The sequence below is a fragment of the Hetaerina americana genome, unplaced genomic scaffold (genome assembly GCF_022747635.1).
Source record: "Hetaerina americana unplaced genomic scaffold, ioHetAmer1.1.p SCAF_4, whole genome shotgun sequence".
NCBI classification, from domain to species: domain Eukaryota; kingdom Metazoa; phylum Arthropoda; class Insecta; order Odonata; family Calopterygidae; genus Hetaerina; species Hetaerina americana.
In genome coordinates, this window is record NW_027286985.1 from 66,572,646 (window position 1) to 66,587,088 (window position 14,443).

Here is a 14,443-nt window from a genome sequence, read left to right on the forward strand (position 1 = left end):
ATTTCAATGAGGCCAGCTTTTTTTCCTACAACTTAGGGTAATCTTATTCTTAGATTGATTTACGGCAGCACTCCAAACTATCCTGTTCTCCGCCAATTTCTTCAATCCCTCATAGCTCCTCGCACCGAGATTTTTCGTTACCTGCTTCTCATAGCTCAAATTGATGAATAAAATAAATAAGTTCTCCAATGAACAGAATTTTACAATTACGAAATAGAAAATTCGTTGCTAATTTGGCTCATAATAGTCTAGACATTGTTGAATGAATATCACCCCTGAAGTTTCCAATGTATCTGAAAATAATATCTGAATATAAATCTGCAATAAGCTCAGGCGATTGAAGACTATCCCGTTTTTGTGATTATCATTATTTCTGAAACATAATGTTATCAAATTAGAAAATATGGGGGCTTTATATAATTATATATATTATATATATATATATATATATATATATATATATATATACCTACGTATATATATATACCTACGTATATATATATATATATATATATATATATATATATACCTACGTATATATATATAGATATATATATATATTTTTTTAAGGTAATCTACCGGTTAAGGTAGGTTTTTGGATGGACACAACTACCAAACAAATATTTTATTACTCCTAACAAAACACAAAATCCATCATCCTACTCTATATCAGGTCCCTCTTCATCTCTGAGTACTTTCTTCCTCCCTTCATCCCGGCCAACATCCCTATCCTGTTCCTTCCCTTTCCTCATTTGCCCAACATTCTGCCCTCTATCACAGTCTTCAACATCCCACTGCCGGTCAACACCCCCTTCATCCACTTTTCCTGCCTCCATAGGATTGCTCCCAACAAACCCCTCTCTTCGCCCACCATACCAAGTACTTCCTCATTTGTTTTCTTCTCTGTCCATTTCACCTTCTCCATTCTTCTCCACACCCACATTTCAAAAGCCTCCAATCTACGTCTATCCTCCTGCTTTAATGACCACGTTTCCGCACCGTACATAGCTACGCTCCATATCAAAGTTTTTACGAGTCTTTTCTTAACATCCTTACTCAAAGTCCCTGTCATCAACTCCCTCCTCCTTGTGAAAGCCTCTTTGCCTAGCAAAATTCTTCTCCTTACGTCCTTACTACTTTGACCGTGTTGGTCCAAAACACTACCGAGATACGCAAACTGTTCTACCTGCTCTAGTTTTTGCCCTCCTATTTTAATGTTAAGCTTGGCCTTTTTCTTTCTAGAAAATCGCATAACTTTTGTTTTATTAATATTGATTCTCAGCCCATACCTGTCGCACTGAATTCCCAATTCACTCAGCAATGCTTGCAGCCCCTTGGCTGACTGACACACTAAAGCTTGGTCATCAGCAAACGGAATGTTATCTACCCCCACGGCCTTATTTAGTTTCATCTCCCTTAATGCCCTTTCTATCTCATTGTCTAGTATGCCTGGACCTAAGCTATCTTCCTCTACGTCATGTTCCTTTTCAATGCCTAACTTTGTTGGTCTAAGCTCTTTACTATACAGGTCTTCTACATATTCCTTCCATCTCTCTTGGATCTTTCCTGCGTCAACTATTACCTTACCCGCCTTATCTCTAACTGTTAGCATAGCTCTTCCTTTCTTACTTCCCGATAACGATTTAACTTTGCTGTATACGTATATATATATATATATATATATATATATATATATATATATATATATATATATATATATATATATATATATATATATATATATATATATATATATATATACACATACATTTTTATGTGTGCATATATATTTTTAAATAAAGCACACATATTTTCTAATATGATAAAATTAGGTTTCAGAAAAAAAGAAAATCACAAAAAATGTGGTAGTCTTCGATTGCCTGAGCTTATTGCAGGTAAATTTTCAAAATCTATTTCCCTATGCTGCGCAAATCATCTATTGATCAGTGACCCTCCATATTTGTGCCTCAAAAATCTTAAATATACGAGGGTCATCCGGAAAGTAGTACCCGTTCGTGAAATAAAGACACAAAAGTAAATATTAACAAACATAAAAAATGTTATTTGAAAGAGGATACTTTAAACTACTTCTCAACATAATCTCCAAGCAAATTAAGGCATTTGTCATAACGTGTGACAAGTTTCTGTATTCCTGCTGCATAGTCCTTCGCCGCCAGCTCATTGAGATACAGGGTCACTCCTTCTTTAAGTTCTTCATCGCTGTCAAATCTTTTTCCTGCCAAAAAGTCTTTAAGCTTTGTAAAGAGATGAAAATCTGAAGGGGCCAAGTCCGGGCTATACGGTGGATGGTCGAAAGTTTCCCATTTGAATTGCTGCAAAAGTTTTTGTGTTATCCCAGCTGCATGAGGCCTGGCATTGTCATGAACGAGAATGACACCAGTAGACAATAGACCTCGCCGCCGATTTTGTATTGCCCGCCGTAATTTCTTTAATGTTTCACAATACGCATTGGCATTAATAGTGTCTCCACGGGCCATAAAATCAATAAGCAATACACCTTGTCGATCCCAGAAAATGGTTGCCATGGGTTTCCTGGTGGACAGAACTGTCTTGAATTTTTTTGGTTTGTTTGGTGAATGAGCATGATGCCACTCCATTGACTGTCGTTTACTCTCAGGTGATGCATAACAAACCCATGTTTCGTCACCAGTAATTATGCGAGTCAAGAAAGAGTCTCCTTCATCAGAATAACGTCCCAAAAACGTCAGTGCTGCAGCCATACGCTTGGTTTTGTGCTCATCTGTAAGCTTGCGAGGGACCCATCTTGCACAAATTTTTGCATAATGCAGATGGTGTTTAACAATTTCATGAACAATTGTTCGAGAAACATTGGGAAAATGCTCACAGATGTCATCAATTGTGACGCGCCGATCGTTCCTCACGAATTCGTCAACTGAGCTCACCAGTTGGTCTGTAATGACAGACGGTCTCCCCGAACGCTCATCGTCGTGTGTGTTCCCCCTCCCCATGTTGAAGTTGCGACACCACCGCCGAACAGACGACTCGTCCATTACATTGTCTCCATACACCTCCTTTAATTGGCGATGAATATCACATGGGCGAACGTTTCTTGCATTGAGGAATTTAATCACTGCCCTCACTTCACAACTGGCGGCGTTCTCAATTTTTTTAAACATTGTAAACAATCACAGAAACAACACAGGTAATGCTAGCGTCACGCAACTTGGCTCAGAGAAGGCAGACAAGCCACTGAAGCTATCTGACCTCGTCCAGCGGCTACTCGCGTCGTCAGCACTTCATGCGGCACGAACGGGTACTACTTTCCGGATGACCCTCGTATTACCTTGGTATGAAAAATCTAAGCATTTGCCATAGTTCAGTTCGCAACTGAAATTTATAATATTTGGAAAATGTTTAAGCTCATTCCTCAGACAAGAAATTAATACTTTTTATGACCAATGCGAACAAAATGCAAAACGAACAACATTCTAGGCAAGATGCAAAAATGTGAGGTAATTCATAGATCATAATAGACAATTAATTTGCAGGTAAACTTTTCGCCATCTTCGGAAAAAATCTTTATTATATGATAAATTTTAACTATTTATATGGAAATCTGTATCATGTGGAAAAAAATCTCTATTATATGGAATATTTAAATATTTATATTTGATTTTTCCTCTATGAAATGAATAAAGATAATTCGTAATAGATATATTTCCATCTTAAAAATATATTACGCAATAATCATTCGCAACTTATAACGTTTGCCGCCAATGACTTTATTTCCACCCTATCTAGGCAGATCCGGCGTTAGAATGCCTGCACCAATGGTTAAGGTACTGGTGAGAGACTGTCGAATAGACTGCATACCGGCAGCACATTCCGGGTTGGCGACCTCTTGAGGAAAAGTACGCCGCTAGCAAAAATTCTCGCGGGCGGGATATGGTAAAGCACTCAATGAATAACCTTTTAAACTATTATAACAATGCAACAGTCTCGAAAGCTATGGAAAAAAAATTAATTCTCCGCGCTTCCTGAAAAATTTCCATTCCTCAGCTATGCATCTCATACCCCCATCCATTTCCCACCTTTGATCGCTCCTACGTCAGCATGCTTCCCGGGCAGCAGTCGCGCTGCTGTCGCATTCTCTCCGCATTTCACCCATCGCCAACCCCTCTCCTTCCTCCAACTCCCACCTCCAATCCGCGACTTTCTTTGACATTTTCGACACTCCAACAATTCCACCCACACCACCACCCACCTACCCCATGAATGATCATATAAATCGACTTCTCCGAAGCCATGTCCTTAGCCTTCACTTTGGACAAGCTCCCGAGCAGTTCGGGCTCACCGGTGACGAGAACATCTAATCAAAATGGCAAAGTGGCTTTCGTTGTCTACCATCTGCTTCCTTCTCATCTCTCTCTCTTTCCAAGATGCCTTGGCGGCTGAGGAAACGAAGTTGAAGGAGACCAAAGAGCCCGAGAAGGATATCGAAACTTCTGAGACCGATGGTGAGACCAGGGTTCGCAAGTTCGCCCAGGATAGTGCCGTCATGCGGGCCGCTGCGGCGGAAGGAGCCGCTGAAGACGCGGAGATGTTCAGCGGGGCTCGCAGTTCCTACGGAGGGAAGTCGGGAGCCGGCAGCTATGGCACTCTTTACCACGCAGCCCCCGCCGGAAAGTATGATGACGATAAGTACGCCACAACAACTTACCACTTCGTCCCCGTGCAATCCTATGGCGGCAGCGGCTATGACATGGGAGGCAAGGGTGGAGACTACGGTGGATATGGCAAAGGAGGCGCCTCCTACGGCAAAGGGTACGATATGGGTGGTTCCTACGGCAAGGGAGGTTATGGAGGCGGTAAGGGAGGATACGGCGGAGAACATGGCGGCTACGGCATGGCGAAGGGATACGGCGGCTACGGAGAGCATGGAGGATATGGCATGGCGAAAGCATACGGCGAAAAAGGTGGCTACGGGGAGCATGGAGGATACGGAATGGCGAAAGGATACGGCGGAAAAGGCGGTTACGGAGAGCATGGAAGCTACGGCAAAGGTGGCTACGGAGGCTACGGCATGGCCAAGGGTTATGGCGAGAAAGGCGGTTATGGCGAGAAAGGCGGTTATGGGGAGCATGGCGGCTACGGCATGGTCAAGGGTTACGGCGAGAAAGGCGGTTATGGAGAGCATAGCAGCTACGGCATGGCCAAGGGTTACGGAGAGCATGGAGGCTACGGAGGTTACGGAATGGCCAAGGGTTACGGCGAGAAAGGCGGTTATGGAGAGCATAGCGGCTACGGCATGGCCAAGGGATACGGCGAGAAAGGCGGTTATGGAGAGCATAGCAGCTACGGCATGGCCAAGGGCTACGGAGAGCATGGAGGCTACGGAAAAGGCGGCTACGGAGGTTACGGCATGGCCAAGGGTTACGGCGAGAAAGGCGGTTACGGAGAGCATGGAGGATACGCAAAGGGTGGCTACGGAGGCTACGGAATGGCCAAGGGATACGGCGAGAAAGGTGGTTACGCAGAGCACGGCAGCTACGGCAAAGGCGGCTACGGCGGTGAGCACGGAGGTTACGGCATGTCCAAAGGGTACGGAGAGAAGGGGGGTTACGGCGAGAAGGGAGGTTACGGCGAGAAGGGAGGTTACGGCGAGAAGGGAGGCTACGGCGAGAAGGGGGGTTACGGCGAGAAGGGAGGTTACGGCGAGAAGGGAGGTTACGGCGAGAAGGGAGGTTACGGCGAGAAGGGAGGTTACGGCGAGAAGGGAGGTTACGGCGAGAAGGGAGGTTACGGCGAGAAGGGAGGCTACGGCGAGAAGGGAGGCTACGGCGAGAAGGGGGGTTACGGAGAGAAGGGAGGTTACGTCGAGAAGGGAGGTTACGGCGAGATGGGGGGCTACGGCGAGAAGGGAGGTTACGGCGAGAAGGGAGGGTACGGCGAGAAGGGAGGATATGGTGGTGGAATGGCATACGGAGCCGCTAAAGGTGGTTATGAGGGTGGCTACGGAAAACCTTCTTATGGTGCCTCATATGCTCCCGCTCCTGCTTATGGTAAGCCCATGGCTCATGGATACGCGATGATGTCAGGTTATGAAAAACCACATGGCTATGAGGGAATGTCCTACGGCAAGTCTATGGGAGGAAGTTACGGAGGAGGTTACGGAGGGGGTTCGTCCTACGGCGGTGGATATGGAGCTTCCGCTGGAGGCTACGGTTCTAAGTCATATGGAGGGGCAGCAGCATACGGGAAACCCTCGTATGGAGGCGGTTACTACGGAAAAGAGGGGGGCTACATGGGAGGCGGAGGAGGATATGCCCCTGTGTATGATTCAGTACCCGTTAAGTACAAGGACACTCTCATTGCAACCAAAGGCCACTTCTACGAGAAGTCGTACTCTAAAGGTCATCAGCCTTACGTAGCTGTTTTACCAGCACTGCCCCCCGTCCCACCTGTACCAGTGATTCCCTGCCCGAAGACTGAAAAACAAACCTATGGCGGATACTGAATGAGTAAGGTAAACCTGCATAAATTTATTTCAAATCTTTTTTCTCTCTTTCTTTGACTATTTGATACTGATCATCTCTTATCTTGAGGAAAGGAATTTACACGCATGAAATATAATGGACTGAATAAGTAATGGAATTAATCATTTTTTTTGCTCAGAAATAACATGCAAGTATCATCAGAATAGAATCAGACGATATTTAAGAACTTTGATTTTTGTAATAACCTCAATCGAATGCACTGATTCAATAACTGTTTGATAAAAAAATGGCTTGACTGCTCGTCAAGCGATTAAAAGATTATTATGATCCACTTAAAGGTTGTAATTTATGATATTTCATAATTTTATAATCATGGTGATTTAAACATATTTGTTCTCTTCTTTAGGCAGATGCTCGACATTAAACATCGAACAAGAAATAGCTGAAATCATCTCATTCCATTTCTGTTATCACCGATGTGCTCACCTGTACAACTCACAAAAATGTAAAAATAAATTAAAATATGTCATTCAAGAAATACTTTTTCATTTATCCCAAGATTAGTTTATAGCAGGCCTCAATTCTTCCCTATTCAGCATTAATTTCCTCACTTCCTGATAGATTCTATGATCCACGCTCATCTTTATTTGTTCTATTCACTTGGGGTTTTTGAAATTGAAGGAAAACGTTAATTTTGATGGTGACAGCAACCATCTATATCTCCCGCACTCCAGTACCTTCTAAAAATCCCCCGATTACTTTTAAGACCTCAGAGGACATACCTTCATTCGAAAATCATCAACTGTTTAATAAAGTTTTGAAATGAAATTTTTAAAATATTATAATTAATCTTTGGCCCCGCCATTTCCACCTCTTACAATTACCACTGGACAGTTAACTTAATCGTAATTTCTTGTCCCGACTTTCAATCTACTGTCCTCTCCTTTCCCCTGTTTTCCCTTCTATATGCACGTACCATCATTTACGCTGCTCCCCATTCCAGAGTCATGGCCTGGTTTTCGAGACGAATTGCTAGCCTACTGAAGATAACATAATCTTGCCGTTACGTGTTCTATGGTGCTGTTGTACAAAAGTGAAAACAACATAGGTACGGATTTTACGACCACTTTTTTTTACCTTAAACTTTCTTCCTCACTCACTCCTTTTTCTCTCTCATGCTCATCCCACTCCCCACCTGTGTTTATATTGTCGCCAATTTCTTTATCTCATTTCCTATGACCAAAAGTACCGACGATCACAATCGGATGCAAAGATTTAAGTTTATGTGATAAAATTAATCATCATTAACAATTAAACTCATTGGTAAAAATGCATGTTTTTAGTAAATAGCATAAATAAGACTGCAACAAAATATTACGACAATTTTGAATCAACCAAAAAACCGACATTTGTGACACAGATTTGTATTGCACACAAGTAACGCACATCCTACATTTGTTTTCTTTCCTCCCTGAAAGACAACTACACGTAATTGAATCATTTCCAATAAGACTCGGCGAGTAAAATAATTAGAAATAATCCCCCAATCAATTGCCTTAATTGTTAATTGCATAACTATTCCCTTTATACATGATTATTAATCATGTTAACTACTCAATGGTAGGTAGGCATTCATCAATTTCAAAATGTGGAATTTGTAAAAAAATATTAATATTTTGGATTGGCAGCGATTTTTAAATGGCGTGAGGTATTAAGGATGTACTGCCGTCTGCACACACATATATATATATAGTTTATTTATAAATGTTTGAAGTCACTATACGTAATAAATTAAAATTATTTTGAACAATAAACCAATGGTAATAAGCGTGACTCAGCTTATGTGCACGCAGTCAGTTCATATTCCCCACCTTAGTCTTTACAGAAGGAAATGCTCTCACCACCTGTTTAAAACTGTTGAACGAACAAATCCTAGCAATTTGGGTCACATAGCAATGAAAAATTCCATCGCCAATGCGTCGACTCAGCAGTAAACTATAGCTTAAGAATGACCAGTAAGATACAAATACGGTTTCGAAACTACTAATATCCGCTTTCGAGTCCTAGGAAGAATGAATACTTATGTTGTTCGGGGAAATTTCATTGCAAACAACCCCAGTACTATAATGAGTGTAACGCGTTGGGTCTTCCAGTGTCTTGCAAGGTTGAAGAGAAGACGTTTGGTGCATCGTACAATGAAGCCAACGACGATATTCTACATTGTGCTAATCTGGCTTCTTGGAGTGTTTGGGCAAGGTTCCATGGAACCGTGGAGGGACTTTCCTGGCAGCAGATTAAAAAACAGGAGGTGCGCTCTTAGCAGAGCTTCGGACAGAATTTTTTATCGACCGATGCATGCACATTACAGGAATCATCCGAACCGGGCATATCCTCAGATTACACCCAGACGCCGTTTCTGAGAGACAGAAGTAAGTCATTTAAGAAGTAAGACTTCCACGTTGAAAGTCGTTCAAACTAATTAATTGTCTGAATAAATTCAAGATTTAATTTTGCGAAAAAAGTATCGCTTTGTTTACACGAACAACTCTTTAGCTTAATTTATTTTTACCACTATGAAATTTTAATCGCTACTTTGAAAAGTAATTCTAATTCTTACAAATGTGCACTCCACCATTAGGGCTGGAACTGTTCTGAAATCTAAATGCTGCCAATTGTTTTACTTCAAGTATAAGTGGCTCGATGCTCAATATGATATGTGGTCAATTACTGGCAGATATGAATATTCGTAAAACTTTGCATATTAATTATTGTGGACCATTTTATTTTCAGACATCATCAGTTAATTCAGACCCAGAATGAATACTCGACTTGTTTTGTTTTCATGAGTCCAGAAATTGTGAAGGTTCAACGCTAACTCCATATTTCATCGATTTCTCCGCGTTTGTTTCATTTGAAAATATACGATTGTACAAAATATATTTGAATTTGTTATATCAATCTGTTAAAACGAATAAAAAAATAAAATAAAAATAAACTGATGTTCAGAAACATTTATTTTTTTATCTATTTCATGTATCACATTAACGGCATTATCAAAGCATAAATTTTTGTACTTAAACACCTGCATATTAGTGAGAAATCAAAACCATGAGAATATTGTACATTCAATTCTAACAATATAGGCACTCAATTTGTATATGCCCATGCATTTTTAAAATTATCACCACGGGTCAACAAGAGCAATTGGACCGAGCTTTCCACTCAATTCATCTATCGCCTCTCACTCACATGTGCACATTTATAACATCAATTTCTTATCATACTAGCAATACTTGAAATCTCAAAATGAAACTATCATAACACAAATCTACTCATAGAGAGTTCACCGAGAGTACGACGTGGAACTCTTCCGGGAAAATAATATGAGCCAAAACCAGTTTGCCGTTTTATTTGCGATTTGTATACCCTCTCGTAAGACTCGATATGAACTTCAATAAAATTGTTTGGGCACTAACGAAAAAATTACCCTCCACCAGAATAAAATAACTGAATTATCACGGAGAGGAAGGGCGTTTATTTAGGTATAAAATAGTATGATATAATTTTGTATTTGTAAAATATTATTCCATAAAATACTGTTAAATTGAAAAAAATCACCCAGTTCATTGCGAAAATTATCAGGTTGGAAGTGTCAAAATGTATCATGCATGGGAGTTCAACGCTTTACCCACTGAGCTCCCACGCCGAGCGTATAAAGGAAATCGAGTACAAAAATAAGTATTACGCGTAGAATCCAGTTGGCACCCGCAGTACCAGATATTCTGTATTGGAGTATCGGCACGTGAAACTAAGATATCAGATCAGAGATAAATCTACCGGAAATGCCAGACGAGAAAAAACCACTGTACATGTCAACATCAGCAAGAAACATGGAAAATTTACCAAAAGGCTTCGGCAAAGATTGGAAAAGATAACACCGAATACGACAAAAGGTTTGTCCAAGATGATGCCAAAAATTCATTTCCACCATCTGCACATGCCACTTCAGTTTGCTCAAATCATCCGATTCCTCATCTGCCTAATATAACATAACTTGGTACGAAAAAAATTCAACTTAAAATCTGAATTCCCATCAAACCTAACGTACCTAGGCCAAAAATAAGTGAAATATAAAAAAGTTGGATGCCTGATATGACGTTTTTTGTCTGCTCGCTTCACTCAGCCACGGAAAATGACTGGAATGGTTTACTTACGTTTTTCATTCATCCAGTTTTGCGTCGCCGTTACACCCTTGAGCTAACGGCTGAAGGAAGCGTAATGACCTATATTTTAGGATCCATGAAGACGACAATAACCACTGGTTGGGCACAAGTGAGTTGATCACCCTTTGTTTTAGGCAATGGAACGCTAGAAGAAATGATGGCTACAGAGAAAACGATGGCCAAAAGAGCTAAAACCGCCACGAAAAATTTTTGAATTCCACGAAGCTCCCATTTGTTTACGATTATAATGAGCACTGAACCTTCCCCGTGAGCCTAACAAGGATAAAACCCGACATCAAAAGTATAATTACATAGAGTATTGCCATGGTAAAGAACAAAGGAACACTATATCCGCTAGTTATCTATAAGTTGAGAATTCATACTGTAATCGTAACCTATTACAATAAAATAAGGTGGTGGGATAGTTTTCACTCGTTTATCAGGATATTTTTCCTGCCACAAAATCGGAATGCCTATGAACGACGAACCCCAAGAGAGGTGGAGAAGGCGGAATCGAGCAGATCAGAAAAGCAAAAATATCTCTTGACCGGTATTGAACCACGGATCTTTCGAAGTGCCGGACCAATGCTCTAACCACTTGAGCTATCGAGGAAACGTAATTTACGCTGAAATCTTCGGGTGATTCATGCAACCAAGTGTTCCGATTCTTTTGGCCAGGAGATGGCATTAGGAAGCTGTGTCACTCACTAAATGATAAATGGGCGACACAAGAGGAAAGGTTAGTAGGTAAAGCAATCGTACAATGCCACAAAGGATAGGAACAGTAAGTTTCGTGGCACGCATATCCAGAAGAGGGAGACGAGCCGCATGGGCCATACATCGAGAGCACGCAACTTATGTTTCCTCGATAGCTCAAGTGGTTAGAGCATTGGTCCGGCACTTCGAAAGATCCGTGGTTCAATACCGGTCAAGAGATATTTTTGCTTTTCTGATCTGCTCGATTCCGCCTTCTCCACCTCTCTTGGGGTTCGTCGTTCATAGGCATTCCGATCCCTTTCCCTTATATCTATTTCCATATCTGTGGGTCGCGGAAGTCCAGGGTTTGAGAGTTGGGCCAGACCTGAGGGCTCGGGTTCGATTCTCGGGCAAGCCTCCCTGGGCACCTGCATCTCCACCCAAGCTATGTGATTTTTCGGGTACCAGATCGTTCTGGGAAACCACAGGGAAAGGAACTGCCCCCCTATCCTGATGTGTGAATTTCACAGGATGGAGGTGAAATGGACCGAAAGGGAAACAAATGAGGAAATGCTAGGCATGGTGGATGGGGAGAAGGGATACTATGGAGTAATCCTAAGGGGGCAGGAAAAATGGATGAAAAGCATAATGATCGGCAGTGGGATGTTGAAGATTGTAATCGAAGAATAGGCAGAATCGAAGAATGTTAGACAATCGAGAAAAGGGCAGAAATGGGATAGGGATGTTTGGCGGGATGAAGGGAAGGAGGAAGTAATCAAAAATGAAAGAGGGAGTTGTTGCAGCATGGGATTTTGGGTAGTGTTTTGTTAGGAGAGACAAAATATTTATTTGGTGTTTGTATCAATCCAAAACCTAACTTAACCGGTAGATTATCAAATAATATATATATATATATATATATATATATATATATATATATCATCATTCTCAGGTTCTTATAAAAAATGTTGCAGCTCAAAGTATGATTATCACCGCGTAGAAACCTACTTCAAATTAGCCCGCGCGCTACTATTACTACGAACATTGGCAAAAAGAGCGTTTAAATTATCATTATCTGTAAGCAAGCCGAACAACCGACAGAATCCCAACGTATGACGACCTATGTACTGCACTTGTCGATTCGCATCCTGTCATGGCCCTGACAAATAGGTGTTCAACTGCGAGCCCGGAAAAAACCCCTTAACCCTGACACTCTGGGTGAAATTAAATAATGGCTATCTAATTCTCAAACCTCACCACAGTGAGCAAACTTACCTGGAATCTGACTGTCCCATTGTTTTAGTTGATTCAATATCACGTAATGAGGCACTTTAGTTTCTGTAAGAGACTGCTCAAGCAAAGATTTACTGTGAGGATCCAGAAGTCATGATCTTTGCATCTTATCACAGGATCTAAAAATAAATGTCGCACCAAATAGAAAGAAATTTTAAAAATGTTTGTTGCCACAACATTGAATATCTTTATCAGGAAAACCTTAAACCTGGGTCAAACCAACTTCAATGTGTCAAAAAATTTCGGTCAGCATTGTTAAATATAAACTGAAACATAAAGCCTCTGACTCAATTGTAAGGCTCTATTGTTTGCGGGATTAGAAGATTATTGTAAGTGAAATAGGCTTTAACATGATGAATTATATACATTTACCTCATCTACAAGTGGACACTCACCAATGCTAAATGAAATGCATATTCGTCATGGCTATTATGACTAACCGATAGAGTTCTTCATAATTACATAGAGTATTGCCATGGTAAAGAACAAAGGAACACTATATCCGCTAGTTATCTATAAGTTGAGAATTCATACTGTAATCGTAACCTATTACAATAAAATAAGGTGGTGGGATAGTTTTCACTCGTTTATCAGGATATTTTTCCTGCCACAAATACATGTAATAGTGCTGGTAGTTCCTATTAGTACTGCGGTTACTTAAGGTATTTCCAGTATTTTTTCATTACAAGCAATTCATTATCGGCAGCTGTCGACTACCACTTTCTTTGACGAAAATATCACACGCATAGGTAATATTACGAAGCGATTACTAAGGTCTAATGTAGAATTGTCAAATAAAGATCAATTTAACATGGTGCCCATGCATCTTTCCCTTTTAAAATTTTCGGCCACAACGGCCTTGTAGGTTATTGCATAGTAACCGCATGTACCTACTTACACGAAAACTACATGGAACTACTAATACAGCATTAGTAGTACCATGTTAAACACGTAGCCTAAGCAGTTATATATCCATGAACATCTATAACATGTATAATAATGGGTATCCCACACAATGTTGGTGACTTTACGCAAATTACAAAAGTCTTAGTAAATTAATGAAACAAACTTTGTTAAGACCAACCTGAATTGTGATTTTGGAATTCTCAAGCCAATCGAGTAGTTCGTCCTGTTATTCGATTTTTCAGTCTCCAAGCCAGTAGAAAGATTTATATAAGAGAAAACGGATCCCTTGAGACCATACCCCTCTTAACTTTTCACCATCAGTAGGTGGATTTTTTAATAACGATATCATTCGTTGTTCAAAATTAAACCGCCAATATGCCAGGACTAAAATGAAATGACCTCTATTTTTAAAAAATAAAACTACATTTAAAATACGCGCATGCAGCATTAGAAATTGAAAGATTTGAATGTTTAGAGAGAACTTTTCCTTTGGATCCTGGCGTAAGTAGGTTTCTCAGTTTCAACTTGCAGTCCTAGTCTTTATATTATCAGAAATGAAAATACTCAATGAGTTATATGCAATTTTTAATTGTCGAACTCAGTTACCAGCCCATGAAAGAGGTATCGGAATATTTTTAAATTCCTTGATTCTCATTGTTGTATTTTCAGTGACTGAGAAAAGAAAAATGTGGGGGTGAGAATTTTTCTTGTGCACTTGACATTACCTACGTTAACTTGGCCTAAGCTAGCGGTAAACACCTAATGTTCAATGTTCCAGGTCACACAACCGTAGGTGCCTACTTACCTTACTTTACTGGGACAGAAAAAAAGGTTCCACATTTTCAT

At 40.6% G+C, this 14,443-nt stretch overlaps 1 protein-coding gene across 1 annotated transcript; it reads left to right on the plus strand.

Annotated features, from left to right (window-relative positions):
* The first annotated feature begins 4,316 nt into the window (after positions 1–4,316).
* LOC139692474 (uncharacterized) lies at positions 4,317–6,995 on the plus strand. The gene is made up of 2 exons (XM_071590690.1): positions 4,317–6,508; positions 6,886–6,995. Exon 1 carries the CDS (start codon positions 4,361–4,363, stop codon positions 6,497–6,499), a length of 2,139 nt encoding a protein of 712 aa, XP_071446791.1. The 5' UTR covers positions 4,317–4,360; the 3' UTR covers positions 6,500–6,508; positions 6,886–6,995.
* The last annotated feature ends 7,448 nt before the right edge of the window (positions 6,996–14,443 follow it).

What these genes read in the sequence shown, in the direction of transcription:
- LOC139692474 (XM_071590690.1), top strand. Translation starts at nt 4,361, where the DNA reads ATGGCAAAGTGGCTTTCGTTGTCTACCATCTGCTTCCTTCTCATCTCT.